Here is a 24,643-nt window from a genome sequence, read left to right as displayed (position 1 = left end):
TGGAATTTGGCACATATGCTCAGGGACGTAAGTATAGCTAACCTGTAGAGTGGTTCTGTTTGGCCGCATGGTGGCGCTGTTGGGCCATAGCTTGACCCCCACCATGGCTGCTTGCAATTATATTTTGATTTACTCATGTCAATCTTGTGGGGTCGTGAATCAGCTCACAAACATTTTTACCTGCTCTAGAAGGAATATGGCATCGTGTGTTACTTTGTTTTGTTTGAGTGATTTTTGTTTTGGTAGAAATTATATTCCAGAAAAGAGAGAGGTAGACATTTCTGGATTCAAACTCTATAGCTAAGAAAAGGCAAAGAAGCCACCGTGAAGCCACAAACAATGTGAATATAGTGCAAAATATGTTAAATAGAACAAATTTTCATTCAAATAAGAGTATTCTTTGGCTTCAGAGTTGAGTAATCTGTTAGAGCGTTCCTGTCCATAACAATTTATTAATTCAAATCTTTCTACTTTTAGTTTCCAAAAAGGTCTACCTTTTTTCCTCAAATCCTCTTTCTGTTAATACTGGTCCTGTATATCACATGATGATAATAATAATCTCCCCTTCCCGATCCCAGCCCTCACACCCCACCCACCAAAGTGCAGAACAGGAATATCTACAGTCTCAAAATAAATATGTTTCATGGCGTCGGTGAGAGGGAGTGCAGTGGATTCATGAAAAGTCCAAACCTAACATAGATCTCTGTGAGATCTAAAAGTCCATATGAATGCACTGTACACACGTAGTACGTGACATAAGGTCACTCCTGTCTCCATTTATTTTCTCACTGCAATAATCAACAGCTAATGAATCTCTTTTTCTGAATGAATCGTTCCAAACCAAACTTGCTCTATTTACATGTACATTTTTTAATCCCTCTATAGTCTTGGCTGGAGAATGGAACAGTGTTTGGTCCAAAATATTGTCTCTGCCTAACACACTGTTGAAGTGCTGAGCAGAAAGAAGCACAAGGTCGGAGACTTTGATAGCTTTTTAACTGACGCTAATGGTTTTGTATCCAGTTGTATTGGGAAAATATATATATATGCATAAACCCAAAGAGTCCAACAAATAAAAGACGTAGAGACTCATTTGGTCAGTTTCTTCCTGCTAACAAATACGTTTGGTTAAATTAAGCAGGAGTTTCTGATTATCCACATTTTTTTGTGACACGTCATTTTAAAAATACAATCAAAACATTGCAAATTTGCTAAAATTGATCACCTCATTGTTATATCAGAATCTTAAGAAACGGCGGATGAAAAACGGAGCCGTGTTCTTTCTGATTTGACATTGGCAGGATTCTACTGTAACAATATTTCGAATGGAAACACAATACACATAATAATATAAAAATTGCCCATGTTTCATCAATTAATTTTAACTAATGTTTGAAATACTGATTTTTGAAAATGTTGGATTCAGGTGAACAAATGGATTGTAAAAGTATGGTTTTACAATGATTCATATGATAGGGTCTCCCTATCGCCTAACTACCATGGTGCTGGCTAGACAACTCTTGTGTACACTAACAATCCTCTGCAGTTTCTAAAACTGCTTATACTGAGTGAGATATACTATAACATAAGTAGCAATCCAATTGATAATACCCAGGCTTATAGGATCAGGGATTATATTCAGGTTACTAGTTACTAATTTGGACTGAATAGGGCAGTTCATTTGCTAAATAATCGGAAGATTTTTAGGACCAAACCCTCTGTGCGTGTAACTCCAATTTGACCTCAACTCTCATTGACATCAATAGATAATTTACAAGAAAGCACATAGCTATGTGCACTGATCTAAAGTCAGAATTGGGCCCATGGAGACTAACCCTGAATGGGAATGGGATGAACAATACACATAACAACAACATCAACATCACAACATGAGTGAGTGACTCTGCACGTAACCAGTGTGGAGGGCCACTGTGACCCTCCAGGACCTGGCCCGGGCCCCATCGAAGGAGAGGGGAGAGAAGGGGACTAGGAGAGGATAGGGCCCCCTGGGGCTGGCTCTGGCTGGCTCTTGACATGCCTCTTGTTGGTGCGTTTTGTGGGAAGGTTGGGGCTGAACTGCTGCCAGTAGGACTGACAGTACTGGTTGATGAGGCGGATCTCCGGCTGGGAGGAGAACTGCGGTGGCAGAGTTTGAGGCGGGGGCGGTGGGTGCGGGTGGTGATGGGGGTTCTGGTCCTCCGGGGGGGCATCTAGGGAGGTGAGGGCCTCCACTATCTCCCGGTCCAGGATGCGGAGGGCCACGCGGACCACCGTGTGCTTGAAGTTGTTCTCAGTGGCCAGGCAGTGGTACAGCCCCCTGTCAGCGTGGCTCAGAGACTTGAGCAAGATGCCATGAGCTGTCTTCAGCACCTCTCCGTCTCGGCTCAGCTGGGGGAAGGGGAGAGAAGGGATAAGGAACATCAGCGTGAGCGAAAAGGAGAAGACAACATTATCTACAGCCATCATACAAAAGTTAACTTAATGATCCGTTAGGCCTTGTCTTACCACTTTCCTCCTGCCGTCTGGTTTCTGGTAGAGCCATTTGACTGTCGCTTGTGGAGATCTAGGTTGGCACTCCAGGAACGTACTGCTCCCCTCCACCCCAAACTGCACCGTTTCACTGAGACGCTTCTCCACTGAAGGAGATAGAATCAGAGAAATAAAGTGAAGTATCGATTATGGCATAATCTGAATAAAAGGCCTTTTGACTCCATTTGACCCATTAACAGTGGTTAACTCCTTTGTGAGATTGTGTTGCGAGACCATTGTATGCAGAAAAGAATTATACTCCTTTTACAAAAATCTATTCGCCAGACCAGGCTTTCAGATACACTCTATATAAGATGTAAGGGAGATATTGTTCAGTGCTTTGGCCGTGATCACGTACCTTTTGCATTGAACCCTCTGCACTGCCGCAACGGGTTTCCATGCTTAATATCCTGTCTTCTGTTTCGCCTGTGAACAAGTATAGGAACAGTGAATTACACTCTATACATTATCACAACTTTGACTTATGCCTGAAACCCGGTAAGCAGTTTGGATGGAATTACTTCAGCTAAACTAATATCATGACTGTCCTGTGAGGATCCAAATAGGTCAGATCAGCTTGGCAATAGATAACTTCAGCCAGACCCCTCTCACCCACATAGGGGGGAGATAGGAGCTGGTGGGAGGTTGACAGTTCACACCCTGTTGTAAATCAAGGATTAGAATATTCAGTTATCTCCCTCTCCAAATTCACACAGGAATGTGCCTTTGTTTCACAGACATTTTCTAGCCGAAACTCTTAACACATTCTAAAGTGAATACTGGAACAACATTTCTAACATAGAACTTGGGGAATGGTCAAAGGCGATCTAAAGAATAATAATAATGCCATTTTGGTTGTTATTTTGTGATGTCATTACAAATTCTATAAAAGGAAATACTGTAACTTGAAAAGTATATACACAACATGTACAAAGTTTCCATCCTCTACATTGTGTATGAAATGTGAAAAATTGTGTTTTTTTAAGAGAGGGATGTGATCTTAGAAACTATAAGAGGAAATTGCTCCTATAACTTTGTATAAGTAAGTAGTCACCACCCCCTTGAGTGAGGTCAGAAAGCGTGTCAGCCTCACGAACTGCCTCTTTTGAAGAACTGTATAAAATGATGGGTTAAGTATTAACCTATCAGACCAGAGATACATCTCCAGTTGAAGTCGTAAGTTTAAATGTATTTGGATAAGTTGTATGTAAACTCAGTTTTTCACAATTCCTGACATTTAATCACATTTAAATTTCAATTCCCTGTCTTAGGTCAGTTAGGATCACCACTTTATTTTAAGAATGTGAAATGTCAGAATAATAGTAGAGAGAATGATTCATTTCTTTCATCACATTTCCAGTGGGTCAGAAGTTTACATACACCCAATTAGTATTTGGTAGCATTGCCTTTAAATTGTTTAACTTTGGTCAAATGTTTTGGGTAGCCTTCCACAAGCTTCCCACAATAAGTTGGGTGAATTTTGGCCCATTCCTCCTGACAGAGCTGGTGTAACTGAGTCAGGTTTGTAGGCCTCCTTGCGCGCACACACTTTTTCAGTTCTGCCCACAAATCTTCTATAGGATTGAGGTCAGGGCTTTGTGATGGCCCCTCCAATACCTTGACTTTGTTGTCCTTAAGCCATTTTTTCACAACTTTGGAAGTATGCTTGGAGTCATTGTCCATTTGGAAGACCCATTTGCGACCAAGCTTTAACCTCACTAGGGCATGTGGGACGCTAGAAAAATGGGTGTCTGATTATTTATGGCTGGGTACTCTGCTGACATAATCTAATGTTTTGCTTTCGTTGTAAAGCCTTTTTGAAATCGGACAGTGTGGTTAGATTAACGAGAGTCTTGTCTTTAAAATGGTGTAAAATAGTCATATGTTTGAGAAATTGAAGTAATAGCATTTCTAAGGTATTTCAATAACGCGCCACGGGATTCAACTGGCTGTTGAGTAGGTGGGACGCAAGCGTCCCACCTAGCCCAGAGAGGTTAAAGGCACAGTCAACTTAGTGTATGTAAACTTCTGACCCACTGGAATTGTGATACAATGAGTTATGAGTGAAATAATCTGTCTGTAAACAATTGTTGGAAAAATTACTTGTCATGCACAAAGTAGATGTCCTAACTGACTTGCCAAAACTATAGTTTGTTAACAAGAAATTTGTGGAATGGTTGAAAAACGAGTTTTAATCACTTCAACCTAAGTGTATGTAAACTTCCGACTTCAACTGTAGCTGCAGCTCACGTCCAAAGTGGTTCGAACTCAATCTCAACACGAGGTAGAGGCAATAAAGTCACCTCCCCGACAATCACTAGTATGATAAGCTGTCCTAAGTAAAGTATCTAGAAAATTGAACTTAAGTGGGACCATTATCCTACTCTTCTCAAATCACTGTAGAACGCTAATCTCATCACCCCAATGGGAACCATTGACGCGGCTGGCTAGCCTATCTTCAGGAGCGAATGGAAGGGAAATCAACTCTGTAGTTCTGTTCAGGACTACACGACGAACCATGACATTTACACGTAAATACATTAATTTCTTACTACAAAAGTGTGGCGGTTCGTGTAAAGTATGTGATTACTGTGAGAGCAGTTTCTAAATGTACCAAAGTATTATGTCTCTGTTCCTCTGCACCCCTCTCTCCATCTCTTTTGTAACAAGCCGCCATATTGTGTCAGTCCGCTAGGGACCTTGTCGTATGTATTAAGTGTGTATGTTTATCCTGAGTTACCATTTAGATAGCTAGTAAATAAATAATAATTTGTGTAGTACTGAATCATAATTAAGGCTGGTGTTTTTGAAGATGCAGGAGGTTACGACTGTTCAGAATGATGATATGATACGAGGTTATGATTAATGAGTTTACTGCTTATGGATGTAATAGGTAAAGACCTTTAAAGTTTAATTTGGAAGATGGTAACTCTTTAAAGAACTACTCTCGTGGTGCCCCAAATTCCTAATGAGTTAATTGTTACATTATTAATTTAAATTGGGTAACAATTAAACATAGGTGATTCGATAAATAACAGTCATCAGATTAATTAAAGTCACAACACTAATAAAGAACATAAAATACATTCAGAAAGTAGGTACACCCATCTACACAGAATATCCCATAATCACTAAGTGAAAATATGTTTTTAGAAATGTATTGAAAATTAAATACAGAAATATTGAATTTACATACAGTACCAGTCAAAAGTTTGGACACACCTACACATTCAAAGGTTTTTCTTTATTTTTACTATTTTCTACATTGTAGAATAATAGTGAAGACATCAAAACTATGAAATAATACATATGGAATCATGTAGTATCCTAAAACGAATTAAAATCTAAATATATTTTATATTTGAGATTCTTCAAAGTAGCCACCCTTTGCACACTCTTGGCAACCAGCTTCTAGAGGTAGTCACCTGGAATGTATTTTAATTAATATATTTTCTTCTTAATGCGTTTGAGCCAGTCAGTTGTGTTGTGACAAGGTAGGGGTGGTATAGAGAAGATAGCCCTATTTGGTAAAATACCAAGCCCATATTATGGCAAAATACCAAGCCCATATTATGGCAAGAACAGCTCAAATAAGCAAAGAGAAATATCAGCCCATCATTACTTAGAGACATGAAGATCAGACAATGCGGAAAATGTTCAGTTGCAAAAACCGTCAAGCACTATGATGAAACTGGCTCTCATGAGGACTGCCACAGGAAAGGAAGACCCAGTTACCTCTGCTGCTGAGGATAAGTTCATCAGAGTTAACTGCACCTTAGATTGCAGCCCAAATAAATGCTTCACAGAGTTCAAGTAACACACACATCTCAACCAACTGTTCAGAGGAGACTGTGTGAATCAGGCCTTCATGGTCTAATTGCTGCAAAGAAACCACTACTAAAGGACACCAATAAGAAAAAGGGACTTGCATGGGCCAAGAAACACCAGCAATGGAAATTTGTCCTTTGGTCTGATGAGTCCAAATTTGAGATTTTTGGTTCCAACCGCCGTGTCTTTGGGAGATGCAGAGTAGGTGAACGGATTATCTCTGCATGTGTGGTTCCCATCGTGAAGCATGGAGGAGGAGTTGTGATGGTGTGGGGGTGCTTTGCTGATGACACTTAGTGATTTTTTTTTGAATTCAAGGCACACTTAACCAGCATGGCTACCACAGCATTCTGCAGCGATACGCCATCCCATCTGGTTTGTGCTTAGTGGAACTATCATTTGTTTTTCAACAGGACAATGACCCAAAACACACCTAACAGGCTGTGTAAGGGCTATTTGACCAAGAAGGAGAGTGACGGATTGCTGCATCAGATGACCTGGCCTCCACAATCACCCAACCTCAACCCAATTGAGATGGTTTGGGACGAGTTGGACAACTGTCTCTATAGCACTTCACTAATCTGGGCTTTATGGGAGAGCGGCCAAACGGAAGCAACTCTCGAGACAAAGGCACATGACAGCACGCCTGGAGTTTGCAAAGAGGCAAGTGAAAGACTGAGAGCATAAGGCAAAAGATTTAGTGGTCTGCTGAGACAATATTTTAACTTTTTGGCCTGAATGTAAAGCGATATGTCTGGAGAAAACCCATCACCCATCTAATACCATCCCTACCGTGAAGCATGGTGGTGGCAGAATAATGCTATGGGGGATGCATTTCAGCGGCAGGGCCTGGGAGACTGGTAAGGATAGAGGGAACAGTGAATGGAACCAAATAAAGGCCAATCCTTGATGAGAACCTGCTTCAGAGTGAAAATGACCTTAGACTGGGGCAAAGATTTACTATCCAACAGGACAATGACCCCAAGCATACAGCCAAAGCAATGCTGGAATGGCTTCAGAACAAGGATGTGAAAGTCCTTGAGTTGCCCAGCAAAAGACCAGACTTGAAACCCATGGAAAATCTATGGAAAGACTTTAAGATTACTGTTCACCGCCGCTCTCCATCTAACTTAACAGAGCTTGAAAAAATCTGCAAGAACGAATAGGAGAAAATCCCCAAATCCAGATGTGCAAAGCTGATACAGACGACTCAAAGCTGTAATCGCCGCCAAAGGTGCTTCTACAAAGTATTGACTAAGGGCTGTGAATACTTATGTAAATTAGATATTTCTGTATTTCATTTTCAATAAATTAGCAAAAATTTCTAAAAACATGTTGTTTTCACTGTGTGTAGATGGGTGAGAAAAAACATTATTTAATACATTTTGAATTCAGGCCGTAACATAACAAAATGTGGAATAAGTCAAGGAGTATGAATACTTTCTGAAGGTACTCTATTATGTAACCCCCTCATTTGGTGCTAAGGTGCCTCACCTCTTGGTGGAGGGGCTAAAGGCGGCGCATGTCTCCCCGTCCCAGGCACAGTAAGGGTCTCTGGCCAGGCAGCAGTCTGAACAGGCCTTCCCATAGACGCCACACCTGTGCAGGGACAACTGGGTAAGCCCCCTCTCTGACGACACATACAGCTGTTGCTGTGGGTCAGAAGGGAAGAGGAAGGACTATCAGAGGCATACAAACAACAGCAACACAACAACAGCAGTAATCATAGATGAACAAGTGATAATTAATGAAACCTACCCTTTTTGATGATAACTTCATAGTCTTAATAGGAGCTGGAGTCTGCAAAAAAGAACAACAAATAGGGGTTAGGAGAAGATAATACTGCAGAATGAAGCTTTTGGCTTGTCCCATCTCCCTTCTTGTATTAATTCATACTAGACAGTGATTTACATGAAATAGTAATGATTGTCATTACCCTGAACATTTCCACTTCCTCTAATGTGAGTTCTTCTGTTGTGCTAGTGTCTTTAGGAAGTACTATCACCTTTTGGACTGTCCCACGATCTACAAAAAGAGGGGAGAGCGGTTCATAGTGTACATAGTACCACAGCCTAAATATCCTAGAAACATATTCAGAGAAGGTATGTGTGAAATGTAAAAATATGTAAAAAATCTAACCATTTTTTTTTCATCGTTTAAACGTTAAATAAAATATCATAAAATGGCGAAATTCATAATCTAGATATGGTTCTGCGTGTGACCGCTAGGGGGCAATGCAGTTCAATCTACAGCAGCCCTCGTCACTAGTTATCACAGCCACAATGTCCGCCTATTTCTACATTTCTCTTCTTAAATATGTGATTTTAACCCTAACCACACTGTTAACCTTATGCCTAAACCAAACGTTAAATTAAGACCAAAAACATTTTTATTTTATGATATAGTCCATTTTTACTTTGTGGCAGTGGTTATTAGTGGAAACCCAGCCAGACAGCGATTACTTTACAGCCGTCCCCCACCCACTCAGCAACGATGGTATTAATGCCATTTTTGGTTCTCCGTTGTCAGTACGTACTTTATGTCCCACTTCTCATCAATGTGATGGCTTGTTGCAGTGATGTATGAGAGCGTGTTCATAAATGTCCAACAATCTGTTGTTAACGCCACGTATGGTGTTTGAGAGCTCTCCATCAGGGCCATCACGGTTCTTCGACATGGCATCTTGTAGTCTGGTTCTAGATATGCCATTAGGGTATTGAAGCCGACATCCTCTACCATTCCCTCATTAAAATGCAAATCAATTTATAACATTTTTGACATGCGTTTTTCTGCATTTTTTTGTTGTTATTCTGTCTCTCACTGTTCAAATAAACCTACCATTAAAATTATAGACTGATCATTTCTTTGTCAGTGGCAAACGTACAAAATCAGCAGGGGATCAAATACTTTTTTCCCTCACTGTATCTGATTTGGATCATATGTGACCTTGTCATCTGCTGTTCGGATGGCCATGATTGTACGCTCTGACTGCTCTTTTTTTAATTGGTAAGCAAGCAATCTGCTAGGCCTATTGCTATACCCATGGTATTGCTGTTTAGTAACTATACTCTCCCGAGTATAGTCCAAATTTAGTTTGGGTTTGGCTGCTTTAAGTTGACTCCGTATCAGATATGTTTTTGTCAATTATGAATGGAACATGCTTATGGATAAGTATGGCTGAGCCTCTACTGTTTGATTTGAGAGATGGGAAATACACCTGTCCCACCCAAGCTCTGCAGAGTTTAGCATGTTCGGTAACACAGAGGCTTGTCTCTCGTAATAGCACAATGTCTGCTTTTTCCTTTTTGAGAGCACATAAACTCAGCAAAAAAAGAAACGTCCCTTTTTCAGGACCCTGTCTTTCAAAGATAATTCGTAAAAATCCAAATGCTTTCACATATCTTAATTGTAAAGGGTTTAAACACTGTTTCCCATGCTTGTTCAATGAACCATAAACAATTAATGAACATGCACCTGTGGAACGGTCGTTAAGACACTAACAGCTTACAGACGGTAGGCAATTAAGGTCACAGTTATGAAAACTTAGGACACTAAAGAGGCCTTTCTACTGACTCTGAAAAACACCAAAAGAAAGATGCCCAGGGTCCCTGCTCATCTGCATGAATGTGCCATAGGCATGCTGCAAGGAGGCATGAGGACGGCAGATGTGGCCAGGGCAATAAATTGCAATGTCCGTACTGTGAGACGCCTAAGACAGCGCTACAGGGAGACAGGATGGATAGCTGATCGTCCTCGCAGTGGCAGGCCACGTGTAACAACACCTGCACAGGATTGGTACATCCGAACATCACACCTGCAGGACAGGTACAGGATGGCAACAACAACTGCCCGAGTTACACCAGGAACGCACAATCTCTCCATCAGTGCTCAGACTGTCCGCAATAGGCTGAGAGAGGCTGGACTGAGGGCTTGTAGGCCTGTTGTAAGGCAGGTCCTCAACAGACATCACTATGCAACAATCATTATGCAACAATGGGCACCTATGGGCACAAACCCACCGTCGCTGGACCAGACAGGACTGGCAAAAAGTGCTCTCCACTGACGAGTCACCGTTTTGTCTCACCAGGGGTGATGGTCGGATTTGAGTTTATCGTCGAAGGAATGAGCGTTACACTGAGGCCTGTTCTCTGGAGCGGGATCGATTTGGAGGTGGAGGGTCGGTCATGGTCTGGGGCGGTGTGTCACAGCATCATCGGACTGAGCTTGTTGTCATTGCAGGCAATCTCAATGCTGTGCGTTACAGGGAAGACATCCTCCTCCCTCATGTGGTACCCTTCCAGCAGGCTCATTCCGACATCACCCTCCAGCATGACAATGCCAGCAGCCATACTGCTCGCTCTGTGCGTGATTTCCTGCAAGACAGTAATAGCAGTGTTCTGCCATGACCAGCGAAGAGCCCGGGTCTCAATCCCATTGAGCACGTCTGGGACCTGTTGGATCGGAGGCTGAGGGCTAAGGCCATTCCCCCCAGAAATGTCCGGGAACTTGCAGGTGCCTTGGTGGAAGAGTGGCGTAACATCTCACAGCAAGAACTGGCAAATATGCAGTCCATGAGGAGGAGATGCTCTGCAGTACTTAATGCAGATGGTGGACACACCAGATACTGACTGTTACTTTTGATTTTGACACCCCCTTTGTTCAGGGACACATTATTCCATTTCTGTTAGTCACATGTCTGTGGAACTTGTTCAGTTTATGTCTCAGTTGTTGAATCTTAATATGTTCATACAAATACTTACACATGTTAAGTTTGCTGAAAATACACGCAGTTGACAGTGAGAGGACGTTTCTTTTTTTGCTGAGTTTAGTATCTTTTTCCGTCTTATTGCATGACCTAACTCATGCCAGTTCCATGTCAGTAGATTTAAGATACGAGTCAACGTCATCGAACAGTAATCGAACTCTAGTGCAAGTCATCTCTGGGTATAGGTGGATAATAGTTACAGCTGCGATCACATAAAAGAAAAAGAAACGGTGTACATAAAATAACAATCTCTGAACACCCCAGCCGAGTTCCCAAACAACTCAACATATCCTGTTGGATCTGTTAAACCCATGCTCAGTCACAATTCTGTGTTCCGAAAAATGGGAACAGTTCGCAATGCACAACGTCTCCCAAGAGAGAAGAAAATAGCTCATCCTCTCCGCCTCGCATTAAGTGACAACGTAGCCCCCGTCCATACCATAGTAAAAAAGAAAGGGGGAAATGAAGTAAATAAAATCAATAGCCCATCCTACAAATTCATCCCCCAAAGGACATAGGCCAAATCGTTTGGACTAAATAAAACAGAAATGAGGGACCAAATCCCTAAGAGGGATCTATAGGATAAGTTGTTTGTTATTAGTAAAATTAAATATCAACAGGATAAGGCGGTCATAACCATAGGCATAACATTGACACACTGAGCCTCTCGTTAGGTCTGTAGATGTGTCGTAATTGATAGGCTATCAATGGTGAAGGCCTATGTGAAAATTATAAATACAAATTAAAAAAGTAGGCTATAGGCATAATATAAATTTACAATATCTGATCACTTTGTCTGCCAATTAGCGTATATGTTCTACAGACAAGATAACAGGCGGAAAATTGTTAATTTTCTCACTTGACATAAAAGGGGAAATAAAAGTAGGCTAAAACGTTAGTAGGCCTAGGTTAGGCTATAGGGCTTATCCCTCTCTCAGCTAGATGAAAATAAATGTCACGATCGGCATAATGATTGGACCAAGGCGCAGCGTGAGTAGCGTTCCACATCTTTATTATAACGTGAAACTTCAGGAAAATACAAAAACAATAAATGATCAAACAAACGTGAAGACAGTGAAGTGCAAATAGGCACCTACACAAAAACAAGATCCCACAAAACACAGTCTGGAAATGGCTGCATAAATATGATCCCCAATCAGAGACAACGCTAAACAGCTGCCTCTGATTGGGAACCATACCAAGCACACCAACATAGAAATAAACAACATAGAACACCCCCAGTCACGCCCTGACCTACTATACCATAGAGAACCAAGGGCTCTCTATGGTCAGGGCGTGACAATAAATTACAAATAAACGGCTATAATGACATTTAGCGGGGCGGGTGGGTCTTTGGATGGCGGCTATATGTTGTCTTACCTCCATTAGTAATATCAGTAATCGCTTTTAGTCATTGGTCCATTTCTCAATTGGCAGGATTGTCCTTCAAAAAATGTTTTACCTCTTCGGGAGTTTTGAAGTGTCGCAGGGCTCCTTGGTGAAGAATCCTGAGATCGTTTGGGTATTTGAATCCCCTGAAGATGCCTCGGTCAATGAAGTGTTTCTTCACCTCGTCAAACTCTCGGCGCTTTTGGTGTATTCCAGCTGACAGGTCCTGGTGTAAAGTGAGTTTGGCATTTCCCACTGTAATGGTGTTGATTTTTGCCCCCTGTAGGACTCGTTCCTTGTCGATGAATCTCAGGAAATGTATGGTGATTTGGCGCAGTGGTTGTCTGTCTGCTGGTGGGGGCCTCAGTACTAGGTGAGTGCACTCGAGTTCTATGGGCCTGTCGGTGGACAGGTGGAGCCACTCAGGGCCAGGTTTAATAGAACCCAGTTATTCCTTCGCCCCCTATTTTCCAGGTCTTCTGTTTTCTCTTCCAGATGCTCGATTCTATTTTTAGCAGATGCTTTTGTTTTGATGGCATCTGCCAATGAGTTTTCCATGGATTGGATTCGTCCCTCTTTCTCATCCAGGCGCCCCACGTTGATGGTTATCTTGTTGTCAATGTCAGGCAAAGCGTTTTCCAGGGTTATCACCTTTCCCCCTATCGCACTGAGCTGAGAGTTAATGCCATCTAATTTGATGTTGAGTTCTGTAAATTGGTATCTCAGCTCAGAAGGAGGACGAGGTTAGCAGTTGGGCCTCGGGAAGGGACGGGTCCTCTTGCTCCTGGCTCTATCTTTTTCTGAGGCTATCTGTTTCTTGGAGGCTTTTTCCGCGGCTATTGCTCGAGCCCAGCTAAAAATGTCACACGTAATGTTGCTTTTTGTAGCCATCCATTGGCTTTTTTGACTAAAGCTAATGGGGTTTAACTTGAAGTGGAGGTAAGATTAAGAGTTTGAAATTACTTGTGCGTAGCTCTCAGTTCATACAGCTATCTTGTTCAAGGGTCACGTGATCCCCCAAAATTTGTTTCAACTTTTAAATGTCACACCCCTAATACAGTGTTGAAAGGAAACTATTCACTGAGAGCTAACTTGAGGTACATGAGCATGATTTGATCATGATCAAATTATTTCTATGATCAAGGCATTATTTACCCAGTTCCAGCTGTACACACACTTCAATTTAGGATTTGACTGAATCTGGGGCCATATGTATCAAGCATCTCAGATTAGAAATGCTGATCTAGGATCAGATCCCCACTGTCCATGTAATCTTATTCATTGTGATCTAAAAAGGCAAAACTGATCCTAAATCAGCGCTCAAACTCTTGAGATACATACAGCCCCTGATGTTCCCCCTCAGAAAAAAAGGAGGAAGAACCTAGATAGCATGACTCACCTGTGCCCAGAAAGAGCACCTCATACCTCCCGTCCACAGCATCCACCAGGTCCACCACGATGGAGGTGAATCGGTAGTCCACCCCTGTTCGGACCACCAGGGGGCGCTTGTGTATGGTGTAGACAGGGTGGTACATGAGGGGGTGCGCCCTCACAAAGTTCACTGCCTCATCCGAAAACTCCTTGGTGGAGCGGAGGCCCGGGGTGAACGTTCCTCCTGGACACTGTAGACGAAGAGGACAGAGAGCTCTGGTTGAACTGGGTCATGTTCAGTGGCACCAAAAAGAAGAAAACCATCTGAAACAGAGAAGAACTACTGTATCTGGACTTGGCCAATCAGAACGGCATGTTTCATTTTCCATTGCACAACGTTTTGCTACGGTGTACATCAATCAATTCGGCCGTCATGTAGCTCAACATGTTCTTGTGTGTTGGATCATGGGAATGATGTGATTTTGACCACTCCAAGACACTGACAGTTTGACACATTGTTTCTTTTGATTGTTTGTTGATCTAGATTTGACTCTATGATCAATAGCAACTTCAAAGCTATCCATAATGTGTTTGTTTATTAGGCTACTGTCTACTAGTCAAATGATCTACCATTCATTTTCGACATTCCTGGAGGCATTTGGTCCTGAGTGTACGTACCGTTCCAGGGCGAGGGTAGGGGATCTTTCCAGTGTAGGGGGTCCACTGGTAGTTGTGTCCATGCTTGTGTGAGAAGGGTCCATTGAAGACATTGCGAATGTCGGACATAGAGTACACACACACGGCTGAGCCCTTAAACACAGACCTGAGGAAAGAGGTGGAAAGGTGGTGGAAGAGAGTCATCATAATAAACTATCCCAGTGGTGTGTATTCATGGATGCCAAGGGAAGAAAGGCTTCCGAGCAAGCGAAACAGCGCCCCTCTGTCTCTGTATGTGTAGCCCATCTATCTGATGATGTCTGGTCAAAAAGAGTATGACATTGTTGCCGTCCGTAGCATTGAATGCAAAAGAAGCCAACGAGCATTTGGCCTCCCTTGATAATTAAAAAATAATAATAATAGCCAATCAGCGTTGAGTTAAACTGAGTGAGCTCAACTGAGGATGGTCATGGTGCACCAGAAAAAAGTGTCAAGGGAAGAGTGTCAAGGGACTTGTGGTTTTATTTAATTATCCGTACTAGCCAATGATTATAACAGCGATTCTGATTCAACCCTAAATTCATAAATTGTGCCCCTGGCCTGAGAAGATGGAAGTTCAATATGAAGCTAAATGTAGGCTAGTAGGCTAATTTTAACTAGCTGGCTCATCATTGCCCATGAAAGGAAGTTAGGCTAGAGAGTATGCATTTTAGCCAGGTAGCCTAGGACAACAAAAACTAAAAGTGTGTACTGTATGACTGAGTCATAGACTGTTTCAGCAACATGGAAGAGAGGAGGATGGCATTGGTGTTTCTCTACAAGTAGGGTGAGTCAAGTTTTTCCTACTTTCACGCACGCACGCACACACAGGCACACACACACACACGCGCACGCACGCACGCACGCACGCACGCACGCACGCACGCACACACACACACACACACACACACACACACACACACACACACAGAAATCAGTTCCATGGACAGCCACATCATATTTAGCTTACGTTAATTGGACTGATTCAGAGGGGTTGGGTTAAATGCGGAAGGCACATTTCAGTTGAATGCATTCAGTTATACAACTGACTAGGTATCCCCCTTTCCCTTTCCCTAAACTGTTTTTGGTTTATTTTAGTTGTAACTGTTTAGACGAAGCATAGGTGATTTGATGATGATGAAATATTTAAATTGATTTGGTGCTGGAATAGTGGAGGAAACTCCTGTTTTCTTTGATACTTGCGGTAACTCTCTGTGGTTCTAAATCAATAGTTGTTCAGTAGTCTGAAAATGTTGGAAACATTAACTTGCTTGAACTGTTTGTTACATGCAATATGCTTTGTGGACTTCACAGGACAGATGTTGCTCTCCGGTTTTGTGATAAAACAAAGGTGTGGTTACATTTATTAAGGAATATAAACTAACAGGTTGTAGGGCAAACAACACAACTATCACAACACATGCAATATGGCTTTTTCCCCCTGGCTTGGCTTCCCCAGTGATTTTACCCACACACCGCTACTGAACTACCCCAAGGTTCTATAACTTCATTTGTGGAGAACTACTGGGTGGGCAGGCTTTTGTTTTAGCCCGACACTAACAAAGGACATAGAATGTATGGTTGTGTAAAAAAAACATTTTGGAATGATTCAAGTGATATATTACCCCGCAGTGGAAAAGACAGCGTACACGACAGGATTGCGTTCGTCTTGTGTTGGCTGAATGAAGACATCCTCTGATGGGAAGCAAGTTGACAAAGGTGTTAACAGTGCCTTTTCTATAAACAACTGTCAAAATAAGACTAAGCCTCCAATTCAATCAAAGCGTAAACATTCTGAACATTTTGCTTTATCTGCAACTGATTGAATTGCAGCCTACTGTACAGTATGTCAATGCCACAGGAATGAAAAGCAGTCTCACTCAGCTCATCGAAATAGGTCTCCACACCATCACTGCCTATCACTGAGCACACCAGCCGAGCCTTCAGGAAGGTCGTCCACTTGTTGACCAGTGACCTCTGACCCCCATCATCATTCTGGGAAGGTGAAACAAAGTTAGGGGGAATTTACATAAAATGGTAGATCATTCAATATCATCACCACAACCACTTTGCTTTCTAGTGTCCAATGGTTGTGCGTTTAGTAGGAACGAAATGGGAGAAAATTATTTGAAACTGAGGTATTACCCTATAACTTGGGGAAGACGGGCTCATAGTATCGGCTGGAGCAGAATAAATGGAATGGTATCAAACACATCAAACACATGATTTCCATGTGGAAATCAACCATTCCATTCACTCCATTCCAGCCATTATTATGAGCCGTCCTCCCCTTCAGCAGCCTCCTGTGGTGTGTGTGTATGTCACGTCCTGACCAGCAGAGGGAGTAGTTGTTTAGTATTTTTGGTCAGGACGTGGCAGAAGTACTGTGTTGTATGTGTTTTTCTGGTATTTCTGTTTCTATGTTGGTCTGTGTGGCTCCCGATCAGGGACAGCTGGTTATCGTTGTTCCTGATTGGGAGTCATATATTAGGAGTGTGTTTGTCACCTGGTTTTTGTGGGTTGTTTTATTTCGCACTGCTGTATGTAAGTACATAGCCTGTGAAACTGTCTAGTCGTTCATGTTTATTGTTTTGTCCGTGTCCATCATATTTAAATAAAATGATGTGGAGCACGCAAGCCGCTGCGTATTGGTCAGATAATGATTTCTAAATATCTTCAGATGAAGGTGAAGATTGTGACAGAACAACCCACCAAACCAAGACCAAGCAGCGGAGAAAGGAGCGGCAGGTTGAGGATATGGACTATCATGAGAGATGGAGTTGGGAACAGATTCTGGCCGGAGAGGGCCTGTGGAGGAAGGCTGGTGAGGACCGGGAACGCTACCGGGGAACACGACTGGCGAGGAAGCCGGAGAGGCACCCCCAATAATTTTTTTGGGGGGGTCACACGGGTAGTTTGGCTAGGCCAAGGAAGAGCCATAAGCCAGCTACCCGTGAGTATGTGGAGGAGCGTATGGAGTGGAGGGCGCTGTGTTTTGCTGAGGTGCGCACTATCTCGCCCATATGCACGCACAGGCCGGTGCGCGCTATTCCAGCCCCTCGCAGATGCCGTGCTAGAGTGGGCATCCAGCCTGGTAGGAGGATGTCTGCGCAGCGCGTCTGGTCACCGGTAAGCCTCCTCGGACCAGGCTACCCTACGCCCGCTCTACGCACGGTAACCATCAAGCCCCTGCACAGCCCAGTTCGCCCTGTACCAGCACCCCGCTCATGCAGGGCTGCTAGTTCCATCCAGCCAGGACGGGTTGTGCAGGAGGTGCGGTCAAGGCCACCTGTGCGCCTCCATGGCCCAGTCTTTCCGGTTCCCGCCTCTCGTGCTGACCCGGAAGTGAGTACCTCCAGTCTGGCACGACCAGTACCAGCACCACGGATCAAGCTTCCCATGGGTCAGCCTAGTCCTAGTCAGCCTGTTCCCGCTCCTTGCACTAGCCATGGGGTGCTTGGTTTAAAACTGGCAGTTCCAGCACCACGCATTAGGCTTATAGTGCATAATAGTAGTTCCTCTCGGCCGGTTCCTGCTTCCCGCACTAGCCCTAGGGTGCGTGTCTTCAGCCTGGTACCTCCTCTACCAGCCCCACGCATCAGGCTTCCAGTGCGTCAGCCCAGCCTCGAGAGTTCGGCAACAGTGTGCAGTCCAGAGTATCCGGCAACAGTGTGCAGTCCAGAGTATCCGGCAAAAGTGTCCAGTCCAGAGTATCCGGCAACAGTGTGCAGTCCAGAGTATCCGGCAACAGTGTGCAGTCCAGAGTATCCGGCACCAGTGTGCAGTCCAGAGTATCCGGCAAAAGTGTCCAGTCCGGAACCGAGGGAGTCTGCCTGCGACCCGGAACCGAGGGAGTCTGCCTGCGACCCGGAACCGAGGGAGTCTGCCTGCGACCCGGAACCGAGGGAGTCTGCCTGCGACCCGGAACCGAGGGAGTCTGCCTGCGACCCGGAACCGGGGGAGTCTGCCTGCGACCCGGAACCGGGGGAGTCTGCCTGCGACCCGGAACCGGGGGAGTCTGCCTGCGACCTGCAACCGAGGGAGTCTGCCTGCGACCCGCAACCGAGGGAGTCTGTCAGTGATCCGGAACCAAGTGAGTCTGTATGGGATCCGGAACTGAATAAGTGTTTGATTAACTGTGAACTAAATGAGTCTGCCTACAGCATTAAACGGAATGAGTCTGCCTACGACCTGGAACTGAGTGAGTCTGACTACGGTCCGGAGCCAAGCAAGTCTGTCTACAGTCTGGAGGGCAGTAGGCCCGAACCAGAGCCACCTCCAGGATAGGTGGGTTGGGGAGGGGGGGTGTAGCACAAGTGCCGTCGTTGACGGCAGCCACCCTCCCTTCCCTCCCTTTTTTTTTGTTTAGGGGGTATTTGGTTTTGTTTTTTGTTGTGGTATTGGGGATTTTTTGTGGTTTCTTTTTTAGGTGCATTCGGGGTATGCACTTTTAGGGGGGGGATACTGTCACGTCCTGACCAGCAGAGGGAGTAGTTGTTTAGTATTTTTGGTCAGGACGTGGCAGAAGTACTGTGTTGTATGTGTTTTTCTGGTATTTCTGTTTCTATGTTGGTCTGTGTGGCTCCCGATCAGGGACAGCTGGTTATCGTTGTTCCTGATTGGGAGTCATATATTAGGAGTGTGTTTGTCACCTGGTTTTTGTGGGTTGTTTTATTTCGCACTGCTGTATGTAAGTACATAGCCTGTGAAACTGTCTAGTCGTTCATGTTTATTGTTTTGTCCGTGTCCATCATATTTAAATAAAATGATGTGAAGCACGCAAGCCGCTGCGTATTGGTCAGATAATGATTTCTAAATATCTTCAGATGAAGGTGAAGATTGTGACAGTGTATGTGTGTTTGTGAGGTCAGGAGGGGATATACGAGGGTCTCTCACCAGGCATACTCGGCCCACCCTGGCCAGGACACTGGGGCTGCCCCCCCCAGCCGAATCCAGGCTCTTCTCCCGAAAGAAGAAGTAGAGCTTATCATCGTTCCTCTCCGAGCTGTCAGGAATCTGCTGGATCTTCACAAACACAGGCTCTGGAGATGGAGACAGAGAGACTAGTCAATTTGAGAAAAGAGGGTAATAGAGAATGAGAGCGACAGAGAGAGAGAGAGAGATTATTATTATTTATCCTGTTACCAGTCACCTTCTCCTAATCCCTGCCTACATGTACATACAGTATCTACCTCAACTACTCCAGTATCCCTGCAGATTGTAATTTGGTACTGCACTTTTGGGAAGGGCTTGCAAGGTAAGCATTTCGCTGTATTTGTGCAAGTGACAAATGAAAGAGAGAGAGAGAGGTGTGGCCGACTTTTTCTCAGGGCAAAATTGTCATGAGTTGCTCAGTGTCACCTGTGGGTCAGGAGCAAGCTTACCATTCAGCCAGCGGGAGTCATATTGCTCAGTCCTGACGGCAGGTCTGTCCCCCAGGGTTCTGAAGATGGCCGGGTCCGTGCCCATGAAGTCAACGTGGACCCCTGCATACAGATTCCCATCTAACAAAGAGGGAACAAAAGAGGAAGATGGATGATGATGATGGCTATTGGTATTGTAAGTGAGAACTGTGGGGGGGAACTGTTATAATGAACAGACAAGAAGAGGTCTCACTGATAAGGGCCACAGCATTCTCCTGCCGCGGGTCGTAGGAACATTTCCCTTTCCCTGAGTCCACATAGCCAGGGACCAGCCTGAACAGGTACTCCTGCACACAGAGGACAATACATGGATGTAGGCATGTTTCAGACCTGGGTTCAGATACTATTTTAGGTACTTCAATTACTTTTTAATACATTTCAAAACTAATATTTAGATAACCTTTATTTGAAAAAACAAATTGTTGAATATTGGAATGCATTTCAAAATACCATTTGGAAAGTGTTGGCATGTATTTACAATTACTTAAAAATACATATCGTTGGATGTATTTGGAAAACAAAATAGTTGTGAATGTACATAGTAGTTTAATTTCATGACCGCAGTCGATTTCCACGTGACCATTAAGTCATGGTAACTGGGCTTCTCCAAAACTGCGCTCTGATGCCACGGATGGTCAATAGTAGCCTACCAAACTTGCTAATGGACTGGTGCTCAGCGCTCCATTGTCTCTCTAATCACACTGACATCAATGCAAATGCAATAGAAAAACAAATCAATCACTTCATGAGAGCCTTGGCATTCAGAGTTTGAGCGGAATAGGATCACCTGGTGTGCAGCGAGAGCCAGCTCCTCATAGCTGTTTGATGCATAGAATGAAATGAGTGTTCCCATAAGCCTATGTTGCACAACATTTCTATAGGCTATTCTATGCAAGAAAACAGAGATTTACTGGCCTCTTTTAAAAAGAGCAGGTCACATCAGCTTTCTATAGGCTAGGCCTGTCACGTCCTGACCAGTAAAGGGGTTATTTGTTATTGTAGTTTGGTCAGGACGTGGCAGAGGGGTGTTTGTTTTATGTGGTTCGGGGTTTGTTGGGATATGTGTTTATGTAAAGGGGTGTTTGTTTAGAGTATTCCGGGGTTTTTGGTTATTTTCTATGTTTTGTATTTCTATGCTGAACCGCGGGAAAAGCCTCTTGCATTCGCTATTCAATGACATGGATTTTATTCCCCTGTTCCGACAGGTGCGTGATAATGGCCCATATTATCACTCATGAATGATGCCCACCGTGTGCTGTCTAAGGCAATGCATTTTTTGGGGGACTTTTTCTAATCATAGTCACACGCAGCCTACCCAATATGCCTATATGTTTTGATGAGGGTTGTAATCACAACTAAAGTGGCCAAATAACTCTAAGCATAGCCTATAGGCCTAGGACCCCTCGAGCAGAGTCGGAGAGCCCATAGCCTACAGAGCCTAGTGAAACGTGTTATTATAAGCACAATCAGGTGTGAAAACAGAGTTTTGACTGGACACTATTTAAAATAAGTTAAGCACATTAATCACTGGCCTAACACAGTTTATCTGGACCCCCACAAGATCCGAGTTCTTTTTACTATATTTTACTATCCTGTGCAAATGTTGATTTGTGGTAGTGGGAGACAATGTTGGAGGCTTTGGAAATGACTCCGTTGTGGTTATCTGCAGATTTAAAGTCATTTTTAATAGTGAGCTGTATTGTGTCAGAAAAGCATCTTTCCTCTTCTTCTTCTTTGGATGTCGTCTTCAAAATTAGCAAAGGCAACAACCATATTATTTGCATTAGCGGTGACCACGGTGTTGATTTTGGTTGAGATCTTGTAGTGATCCAAGAGTTCCTCATATGTACTGACAATGCATTGTCCAGTATGGCTGCCTTTGAACTGTTTACATGCCAGCATAACACTGTAAAGAGTTCAATCCTGTAGGAAGTGTCCTGCCTTTTAGCTCAACTTTTGGAGCAGGGTATTTGAAATATGTTTGGGGAAAAGATATTTGAAAAGTGTTTCAAATAGTATTCCAGGAAAGTATTTGAAAATACTTTCAAATACAATTTGGTAGACTGTGGTTTTTACAAATAACCATTCAAATACTAAAATAAAAGTAATTATTTTATGTTGTGTATTAAAAAATACTCAAATACACACAAAAAAGTATCTTAAATAACAAATACTCAAATACATGCATTTGAACCCAGATCTGGCATGTTTGTGTGTGCATCTGTCTGCGCACGTGCATGTGCATGTTTGTTTGTGTCCGTACCTCTGCTCTCCATCCTCTATTGATGAAGGTGCAGATGGGCTTGTAGGCCCCTGTGCCACAGGTGTACAGGTGTGTGCGATTCCAGGGTTCGATCAGACGCACAAAGTTTGCACACTCCCCCTGATTAGGACAAAGAGGGAACAGAGTTACAATCAATACACTTGACATACTGTGCATATTTACTGTACTACAATAACAACAACAACAGTATTTGTGTAGCTCTTTTTAGACATTAAAGCTAATGGTCAAGACATAAAGGACACTAACCTGCCCACCCTTTCCAGTCATTCTACACTCTCCTTTCCTCTGGGTAGTGGCAGGCCAGTGAATCTGAAGGAAGAAGGGTAGAAAATGCAACATTTCAGATCAGGTGCATTGTATGATTTTCTTTGTATAGACATTACATATTCTAAGCCTTAAAAAAGGACATCATAAAGGCTCATACATGCTTATAATAGATCATAATAAAATAAAAGCATTATACCTGTGGACGTCAAGTGTGACTTTTATTTGCACTCATAGGCGTACAGATGGCTACAGTGGCTGAATATGTCATAAAATGTAATAAAACACCAGAATGGATGCTGGCAACTTGACTCCAGGGCGGCCATCTTCGTCAGAGAAATCTTATCAGGTAATATATGTATCTGTCTCTATGGAATTTTATCATAGGAGTCATCATAGTGTTTGCTCTTACTATTAGGGGCTCCTTGTTGATGTTGTGCATGTCCAGAGTCACCAGGTACTCCCGGCAGCCCAGGTAGAGACGGCCCTGGTCTTGGTCCATGTGCAGGATGCGGTAGTCACTGGTGTTGAAGGAGAAGGAGAAAGGCCGCGCCGTCCGCGTCTCTATCAGCTCTGGACAAGCACACACACACACACACACACACACACACACACACACACACACACACACACACAGGTATGCAGAGAGAGACAGACAAACAGACAGACAGAGAGGAGAGAGAAAGAGAGAGAAACAAAGACAGGTGTCATTAATTTGGATCAGAATACATTTGGGGACAGGATATACCTGGGACTTGGCTTGAGAAGCACGAAAGCTGGAATCCTTCATGGTGAAATTGCCACGTCCACTTGGGATATTACAACAATAAAGAAGTTACTGCAAACAACGAACACCTCGAACATAATTGCACACGCGATAAAACAGCAGCATACAGTGCCTTCAGAAAGTATTCAGACCCCTTTACTTTTTCCACATTTTGTTACGTTACAGCCTTATTCAAAAATGTATTAAATTGTTTTTTCCCCTCATCAATCTACACACAATACCCCATAACGACAAAGCAAAACCACGTTTTTAGACATTTTTGCTAATTTATAAAGAAAAAAACCTGATATCTAATTTACATAATTATTCAGACCCTTTACTCAGTACTTTGTTGAAACACCTTTGGCAGCGATTACAGCATCGGATCTTCTTTGGTATGACGCTACAAGCTTGGCACACCTGTATTTGGGGAGTTTCTCCCATTCTTCACTGCAGATCCTCTCAAGCTCTGTCAGGTTGGATAGGGAGTGCTGCTGCACAGCTATTTTCAGGTCTCTCCAGAGATAGTCGATCGGGTTATAAAGCCTTTTTTACATCAGCAGATGTCACAAAGTGCTATAAAGAAATCCAGCCTAAAACCCCAAACAGCAAGCAATGCAGATGTAGATGCACGGTGGCTAGGAAAAACTCCCTAGAATGGCAGGAACCTAGGAAGAAACCTAGAGAGGAACCAGACTCTGAGGGGTGGTCAGTCCTCTTCTGGCTGTGCCGGGTGGAGATTATAAAAGTACATTGCCATTTAAAGGCCAGATTGTTCTTCAAGATGTTCAAACGTTCATAGATGACCAGCATGGTCAAATAATAATCACAGTGGTTGTAGAGGGTGCACCAGGTCAGTACCTCAGGAGTAATTGTCAGTTGGCTTTTCATAGCCGAGTATTCAGAGGTCGAGACAGCAGGTGCAGTAGAGAGACTCGAAAACAGTAGGTCCGGGACAAGGTAGCAAGTCCGGTAAACAGGTCAGGGTTCCCTAGCCGCAGGCAGAACAGTTGAAACTGGAGCAGCAGCATGACCAGGTGGACTGGGGACAGCCAGGAGTCATCAGGCCAGGTAGTCCCGAGGCATGATCAAAGGGCTCAGGTCCTCCGGGAAGGGAGGGAGAGAGAATTAGAGGGAGCATACTTAAATTCACAGGGGACATCAGATAAAACAGGAGAATTACACCAGATATAACAGACTGACCCTAGCCCTCCGACACATAAACTATTGCAGCATAGATACTGGAGACTGAGACAGGGGTGGGTCGGGGGACACTGTGGCCCCGTCCGACGATACCCCTGGACAGGGCCAACCAGGCAGGATATAAC

At 43.6% G+C, this 24,643-nt stretch overlaps 1 protein-coding gene across 2 annotated transcripts in view; it reads right to left on the bottom strand.

The window, feature by feature from the left end:
• Positions 1–237: 237 nt before the first annotated feature.
• Positions 238–24,643, bottom strand: part of LOC115166300 (semaphorin-3F) — a 106,491-nt gene continuing 82,085 nt past the window's right edge. For both annotated transcript variants that reach the window (XM_029720181.1, XM_029720182.1), the window contains 16 exons: positions 22,962–23,122; positions 22,532–22,594; positions 22,265–22,384; positions 20,195–20,288; positions 19,963–20,082; positions 19,475–19,620; positions 16,459–16,573; positions 16,204–16,273; positions 14,561–14,705; positions 13,911–14,133; positions 8,294–8,382; positions 8,116–8,157; positions 7,852–8,009; positions 2,888–2,955; positions 2,506–2,636; positions 238–2,388 (listed from right to left, as the gene is read on the bottom strand). In XM_029720181.1, coding sequence (XP_029576041.1) covers positions 1,987–2,388; positions 2,506–2,636; positions 2,888–2,955; positions 7,852–8,009; positions 8,116–8,157; positions 8,294–8,382; positions 13,911–14,133; positions 14,561–14,705; positions 16,204–16,273; positions 16,459–16,573; positions 19,475–19,620; positions 19,963–20,082; positions 20,195–20,288; positions 22,265–22,384; positions 22,532–22,594; positions 22,962–23,122 — 2,147 coding nt within the window. In that variant the 3' untranslated portion in view covers positions 238–1,986. The remainder of the gene's footprint in view (positions 2,389–2,505; positions 2,637–2,887; positions 2,956–7,851; positions 8,010–8,115; positions 8,158–8,293; positions 8,383–13,910; positions 14,134–14,560; positions 14,706–16,203; positions 16,274–16,458; positions 16,574–19,474; positions 19,621–19,962; positions 20,083–20,194; positions 20,289–22,264; positions 22,385–22,531; positions 22,595–22,961; positions 23,123–24,643) is intronic.

The sequence above is a fragment of the Salmo trutta genome, chromosome 28, assembly GCF_901001165.1.
Source record: "Salmo trutta chromosome 28, fSalTru1.1, whole genome shotgun sequence".
NCBI classification, from domain to species: Eukaryota; Metazoa; Chordata; class Actinopteri; order Salmoniformes; family Salmonidae; genus Salmo; species Salmo trutta.
Note: the sequence above shows the minus strand (reverse complement) of the source record. Positions and strands in the feature narration are given on the sequence as shown.